The sequence below is a fragment of the Aulostomus chinensis genome, chromosome 16, assembly GCF_037954235.1.
Source record: "Aulostomus chinensis isolate RoL2024-O1b breed Wild chromosome 16, RoL_Achi_v1.0, whole genome shotgun sequence".
NCBI lineage: Eukaryota > Metazoa > Chordata > Actinopteri > Syngnathiformes > Aulostomidae > Aulostomus > Aulostomus chinensis.
The window spans coordinates 14,476,523-14,484,295 of NC_141335.1; the positions used below are offsets into that span (position 1 = coordinate 14,476,523).

The 7,773-nt window shown below is 41.2% G+C and overlaps 1 protein-coding gene across 5 annotated transcripts in view; it reads left to right on the top strand.

The window, feature by feature from the left end:
• Positions 1-4,216, top strand: part of birc6 (baculoviral IAP repeat containing 6) — a 118,215-nt gene extending 113,999 nt beyond the window's left edge. For all 5 annotated transcript variants that reach the window (XM_086179546.1, XM_086179549.1, XM_086179548.1 and 2 more), the window contains exons 72-73: positions 1,760-1,894; positions 2,780-4,216. In XM_086179546.1, coding sequence (XP_086035672.1) covers positions 1,760-1,894; positions 2,780-2,959 — 315 coding nt within the window. In that variant the 3' untranslated portion in view covers positions 2,960-4,216. The remainder of the gene's footprint in view (positions 1-1,759; positions 1,895-2,779) is intronic.
• Positions 4,217-7,773: the final 3,557 nt, after the last annotated feature.

Here is a 7,773-nt window from a genome sequence, read left to right on the forward strand (position 1 = left end):
ATGCCGTGATCGATGGCCACTTCTACTAGCAAAAGTCAAATGGCTGCTTGCCCTTTCCTCACGGAGCCCTCAGGAAAACACCCCCTCTCAGCTAGTATATGTTTGAGCATGTCTATAACTCATGATGTCAGGCATCTGCTTCTGTTCTTATTATTCTTGTCATGAATTAGATATTCTTTCATCTTGTTTCAGCCTCAAGAATTTTTCAGCAATAGTCGATCTTTCTACTTTATCACATATCTGTAACCTTGAAACCTCCCCTCTCAGCTGGGGACCATCGCTCACCTCACTGGAACTGACTCAAGCAGCTGAGGGGTTGGGGGGGTGACAACGAGATGGGAAGTAGCGACAAGAATGAAATGAAGATAGAGAGAGCAGAGAGGGCACGTAGAGGGAAACGAGAGATTATAGTGCTCCCCAAACCCTCTCTGCTTCCTCTAAACAGCAAATCAGCAGCTGGTGTAATAACTAATCCACTCTCTCCACCAGTGGAGCATGGAACATATGCACACACACACACACACACACTCTCTCTCACTCTCTACCAGAGAAAGCAAGATGCCTGAAGGGGCCAGAAGGAAGGGCAGCTGAGTATCAATGATTAATGGGGCGGAGTGTTGACCAAATGATGTCTGAGCATGACGTTTGATAAATAACCCCTCAGTGATGGAAAAGTGAAGAGAGTTGAACATTTTTATCGTTGGAGAAATCAGTATGCTCGCTAAGTCGTGCTGTCTTCGACACATTGCACCGAACAGAGCAGAGACATTGATAGAGGGTGTGAGCCCACCTGCGCAATTTTTTTCTAGCAATTCCTTCAGCTTGGCTTGCTCTGCTTCATCTGCATCACACCCAATCAGCTCCAGGATGGGATACTTCTCCACTGCAGCAAAAGTCTCTCTGTACTTTTATCACTTCTTGCTCACTCTCTCGGTATCGTGTTAGTGCCTGTGCTCCTGTTTCAACTCTCTGATATCTGCCTTATTCTGCTGCCTCCTGATGGCTCTCAGCTACATCGTTGCTGGTTTAAGCTCATTTGCAGCCAAAGATTCCCATTAAAAGTCTTTCCAGCCATGAACCAGCAAGAGGAAACAGGTCAACTCAACAAAATACAGATATTTGCTGATGTTTTGTAAGCCGATCTGTCTCTGTAGGAATAGCCATAGTAGAAGCAGAAACATTCTCAGGGAGATAGTACTGCGTCGCGTTACTTTGGCCTCTGCGGGGGGAAAGTTGGCACGTGACAGAGACATGGTGAAAGAACTTACATAAATATTTACACCCATCAAAGATGACTCAAATAACTCTCCCTTAATCAAGTACACTCCTTTTAGATGCTGGCCACTTTATTTTTTGTATAATGATAACAGAAACGGGGCAGAGTTCATCAGGTCGTGATTTATTTCCTGCTCATGTCCTACTGTTATGTGTAAAAAAAAAATGTGACTGCTTTTATTTTTAAAAATGTCATTATAAATGTCATAATGTCCTTCTAAACTATGAGCAAAATGTGCGTTAGGACTACAGCCTCCCACACTACAGCCACAGCCTCTGAAACCTCCAAAAGCCAAAGGAATCCCCCTGAGAACATGGATTTATTCACACACACTCACCTTGATACACATATTTGTCTAACTTCCACGAATAAGCCACGAACTGCTGTCTGTCTGTCACGCCTAGTCAATACTACAGAAGCACGATGGAGAAGATGCGACGATACTCATTTTCCTGACCTCCGCCATGTCATGTGTGTTTGCAGGTGATCCACAAACATTTCTACCTGAAGCGGACCGAGATCATGTCGCAGTGTGAGGAGTGGATCGCTGACATCCAGCAGTACAGCAGTGACAAGAGGGTCGGCCGCACCATGTCCCATCATGCTGCTGCGCTAAAGGTAGTCGCAGTTAGTAACAGGCAGTACTCCAGTCTCTGTAATACTGCACTTAAGTGAATGCAGCCAGGTTTTGCATGCTGGATAGAGCAGGTTATTTCCTGCTAATGAACAGTGTGTGTGTGCTCTCAACGAGCTGTCTCCATTCACTCGCACTTTTCTCTGTACAACACAAAACACCAAATGTGCAGTGTGTCCTGTGCCTCTGGCAGCCTATTGCAGTAAATACACACAATTAATCCCATATTTAAAGAATCCAGCTGCACCGATATACAAAGCAACTGTTTTCTCACGGTTGCATGCTACTTAAAAGAGGCTTTGGATTTATATTCATCTTAAAACCTCCATTTGTGTTTGTGTTTTATTTTTTTAGCATTTAAAGAGGCAGTCTTCCGGACATTATTATTTTATATATACATTACTTATTTTCCAAGAGCGAACATCCAAAGAAATCAGAAGACAAAAACCCAAGGAGTAGAGAGAAATGACAACAGCATGTGACAAACCAAGAATTCATTAAATCTTCAAGACGAATGGAGGCTGAGGGTTTGAGGGCAGTTGGCAGTTCGTTCTGTTTAAAAGAGTCATAGTAACCCACATGAATGCGATTGAAGGAGGAGCACTGTCGTAGTTACTGTGACTGAATCAGAAAAGCATTGAGGTTCTTTTAACAGTGAGACATCGAGATGCTATTTCTGTTTCATAGTCGAGAATGTTTAATTGATCCTGTGACATCGAGAGGATTCATGAGTACCAAGTAGTCTCAGTGATGAAGCCTCATGCACACAGGGTTTAATGGCTGGCAGGACAATACAGAATAAGCCCATAGTCATAGTGTGTGTGTGTGTGTGTGTGTGTGTGTGTGTGTGTGTGTGTGCGCACGTGCAGAGACATACAGCTCAGCTCAGAGAGGAGCTGCTGAAGCTGCCCTGCCCTGACGGCCTGGAGCCAGATGGTGACGAGTTCTCTGAGAAGAGCGCCGCCCTCATCCTCAAAGAGCTGCCTGGTCAGGATGTGGAGAAACCCAGTAGCAGTCAGGACAACCACTGCAGCGAGGGCCAGCTATGAGTCCCCTCCCTTTCCCTGTATCTCTAAACCCCACCCCCCACCCCCACCCCCCACCCAATCACCACCACAATGATTATTACTCTCAAAAAGACTTAATGGCTTCAGAGCACAAGCCACCACTTTGTCAATATTTGTATGTAAAGATCTAATAGCAGAAAACGAGGGGACGTGAGGAACCCGAATGCCATGAGACGAACTCTGAACTATGCTATGCCCTTATTGAAAACAGTCAAGAAAAACTTTTATTTACCTGTAAAAGCGTGTAAACATTTTGTGCTTTTTTCCAGTTGTGAAATAACCACTGATTGGTATGTTATTAAACTTGTTTATGTATACATAATGGCAGAGGAAAATGACAGATTATATAAGGGAAACTACCTTTAGAGATGAATGTTTACTAAATGTTAATTTCCTTTTTTTTTTTTTTTTTTTTTTTTTCCTTTTTGACTGTTAGAGCAAGGACAGTTGTAACCAAGGATATATTGGTCAATCTTTATGGATACTATTTAAAAAGTTGCAAGAGAAGAAAGAAAAAAAAAGCGTAAACAGAAAGCGTAACAGAATCAGTGCCCCCTCTGGTCATCCGTTGCTTCATTTGATTTCTCTAGGATCATATCCACCTCAATAAATGCTGACATGGACATTCTTTAATGCTATTTTATCCCTTATACAAAGCTCCGAATTCTAACACCCTGGGTGAACGTGTGTTTTGTCTCGGAGCTCTTCGCGACCGTTCAGATGTGTGACATCACCAGGACTGTAGATCAGAAGACTGTGTCAGATCCAACGTGGGAAAATGTACTTTGAAGGCTTGTGCATGTGTATGTGTGTTTTTCTGTGCGTGTGCAACAATCCCCAGTGAGATACAAAGCTGTGATGTGCCTTTGATCTACACCATACCACCAAATACTCCAACAGAGTACCTTTACTGATTTCTTTGCTATTTCTACAAGAGTAAGGATTCTGCTCCGTCTGACATAAAACTGCTTTGATCTTTTTTCTATTATGTTGAACTCCAGTGAACAAAAAAAAAAAGCACTTTCTATTTTACTCACTCCCTAGAACAGTCGCATACTCCTTTTGCTAGGACATTAAATGAAGCTTGAAAGTATGGATTGATTGTGCGAATGCTTCTTTTTGCATTTCAACAGGACCTCGGTGCCGCTGCCTGACCGAGTAGCCGTTAAGATTAGTCCAAAAATGGAGGATGCCAGTAAAAAAAAAAAAATTTTTTGATAAAAAAATGATCTGTCATGTTCATCATACTCTTCTTTTTTTATCAATTAAAACCTTTATTAATTGTATATTTATACCTGCATTTATTTATTTTTTTATATAAATGTCTTGTTTTCATCCTTCACAATAATGGGAAATAAGAACTTCGTGATAGAAAATTGTGAAAAAATACAAAACATGATAACGACAGAGAAATGTCTAAACTGCAGCATAGAACTTGAATTCAAGCGTGATGCGACCTTTCATCTCCTGTATGAATGTGGACTTTATTCCAGAATGCTGCTCGGAAAACACTCATTAAGAGTGAACTTGCAGAGTCGGAGATCACACTTGGTGTATTTGTGTGTTCCAGCAGGAAGATGAAAATCAGCTCTGTGGTGAACAAAAGTTTGAGTTCTGGTGGTTCAGCGAGATCATCTCTGCTGATGAACCACTTTGATGATTTTGGAAGCAGAAATGGAATGGTCAGTCCCACAAAGCTCATGTGAAGGAACAACAACACCGACAGACTGTTTTCAGTGTGGCGATGTTAAATTTCCCTGCTGGTCCCGATCTCTGCAAGTGCACTTCTCTAACCTTTGGACCACCAGTGAACGAGAGCGATGAGACATCTGCAACACATTTCACAAGGATGACTCCTCAACTTCCACTGTTTTGATCAGCGTGGGCTGTTTCTATGTATTCAGTTTCATGTTTTACGCTAAACATCCTTGCTGATCGCTGATCATTGATATATTTTTTAAATAGTTAGATATGTGACTCCTGATTAGGTGACATGCCCACAAAATGAGACAAACAAAAAATCAGATGTACAATGGGAAACATTTTATTCAACCTGAAACGCACTGACTCATGCTGCTTACTGTTAGCATCGGCTCCTCCTTGTTCCTGCCCAGCGGTGTTCTCAGTTTCCTCGCGTCACATTTGGATTTTTCTCTCTGTGAATACAAACTGAGCCAAGAGGAAGATGGTCGGAATTTCCAAACTGAGTCTCTGCCTTAAAAATTGTTTTGCTTCAACTGGGTTGAAAACTTAACATAACTTTCAAGGTCTTGCTAGTGATTTTTAACCGTTGGATTCTTAAGCACAACAGTCACTTTCAACGGTTTCTGACGCGAGGAAAAAAAACAAAACTTTTTTTTTACTCAGTGAAGTTTGTTAAATGTTGTAAGCCTTTAAGAACTTCAAATAACAGCCATTCTTCTTGACACACTGGCTGGAAGGTCAGTGAAGCATCCTGGAGGAATTTGGTCAATCTGTTGGTGCAGCTCCAAGGGTTTCAGACCATTTTTTGAAGATGTCCTTGTTCTCTTCACTGAGATGTTCTGTATCACTCAAGCTTTATAACTGGGTTGATGCAATGTGGCGGGATGGATTTCAGACCACCAGATATCTTCCTGACAGTGTTAACTTTAGGGAGATGAAAATCCCCAACACCCTTGATGAAGTGGAGCTCCACACCTGCACCGAGGTTCCAACTGCTTCACTGTTGCGTGCACACACTCCTCCATGAAGCATGCCTTTCTCCGGCATTAACTGACCTTCTGTAAATACTTGAACGCTTCCTGTCACGTTTATTAATTCTTCCATGTGAAAAGGACATAATGCACTCCGACAGATGTGCACGCAGAGTAACAAATAACAGTGACGCAATGATTTAAAGAAATACATTGACAAATAAGAACTTCAGACGATGAATGAGGAAAACTGGTAGTCAAAGCGACTAACAAGGTGGAAAAAAAACTGCAAAACCTAAGATATCATTAGTCTCATAGTGTAATTGCTTTAGTCATTTTGGCCAAATTCACATATTTGCCTAACTAACGCTGCTGCGTCACTGTTCCTTACTGGATCAGTTTAGCAAAAACATGGCTAATGCAGTTACGCTATGAGGCTAACGATATGCAAGTGATTGTCCATCCATAGGATGAATAATTAACAGGGTTTGTTTTAAGTGTTCTTGCGCTAAATGGTTGGTGCAGCAGGTGTATGTGGTTTCCTGGCTTTTACAGTGAGGATTTCCTGAGGACAGAGAGAAGACAAGGTTGTGCATCCTGACAGCCTTTATCTCCTGAAGCTCAGATACACTGACCCATCCTTTCTCGCATCTCCTCCATTGCAGCACAAAATTCACGAAAACCAATGTGACCGAAAAGGAACGGATTATTTTATGAAGTCTCATCCCTCTGATACATAAAAAAAAGGGGGGGGGGCCTACTTTTTGTCCACTGTGTAAATTTAATTGTGCGAATGTAACTGATTTAGTCAAGTCTGTAGGAAATCCTACAGTCCACAGTGAATGTCGGAGTCTTGATGAATACTAAAGAACTCCCTGTAGACCTTAGGAAGAGGGGCAATTGTAATGAGGCACCCATATCCAAAGTTATGATAAAAGTTTCTAGAATCACTGCAAGCGAAATTAAATTTGGATGCATTGCAGCGCCTCTGTAATGGAGCATTGCTGCAGAGTTCATTATAACAGACCAGAATCCAGACTCAGATCAATCTTCTCATCTGAAGTTTCACAAGACTCCGCTAACAGGACAAAAACTTTATTTCTTTAGGAAAAAAAAAGAAAAGAAAAAAGAAGGTTGTTTATTACTGCTTCCATGGAGGTTTTTCAGAATTCTGGTACCATCTGGATGAAAAAAATACTCCCTTTGCTGCCTACTAAAGTCTTTAAAAAAAAAAAATCTTTACCAACTTGCAATGCTTCTCAAACAAAAAGATTGTAGCTGAAAATTAGAGCTATTCTGCTCTATTCTGGGCTCAGTTATGTTTGTCTCGATGATGTCACTTGCCATCATTATTTTCACAAATAGGATTTAGTCAACAGGAAATAAAATGATTAAATTGATTAAAATGTGTTCTGTTTGGTAAGAGTTGTTTAACACCCTTGGTGTTCATGGGCCCAATACATCAAGATTGAGTCTTCCAAATAAATCAAGGTCATGTGACTTAAAGTTGGTTTATTTCTGCTCAACAAAAGATCAAATCAACAGTAACAGCGGTCAGTGGCGGACGCAGAACGTGATAGACGGGAGGGCGTGGATCAAGTCTGGGTGGGCCTGATCACCACTTCACCAAAATTATTAAGGCCTACATGTTGTGGTAGAAAGTGTTCGGGTGTGTAAGTCAGTACCGAACTGATGGGGCGTTTGGGGATTAATTCCCAATTTTTCATATTTTTATCCAAGTCCTGGTAGTCAGAATCATTCTCCATCTCAGTAGTACAAGGTAGTTGGTTTTTTTTGTTTTGTTTTTTTAAAGTGAGTGACACTTGTTTAGCCACAGCTTAACAGAGGCAGCGCACGGTCAATACCTCATAGCTAACGTTAACGTTTTTGGTTGGCCACCAGAGAGCAACAGCGGTACATTTATGTTGCATGGACCAATGAAAACACATCAACAGACTTAACTTTTTAATAAGTTATCAGGATTGTTGTTGCAATTCTTTGGTTATTGGTAGACGAATACATTACATGCAGTTCTAATATAAATGTTTAACTGTGAAAATTGTTTTTTGTTTTTTTTTCTTTTAAATTTCTGACTGGGCAGTCAAGCCCCAGGGAATTTTC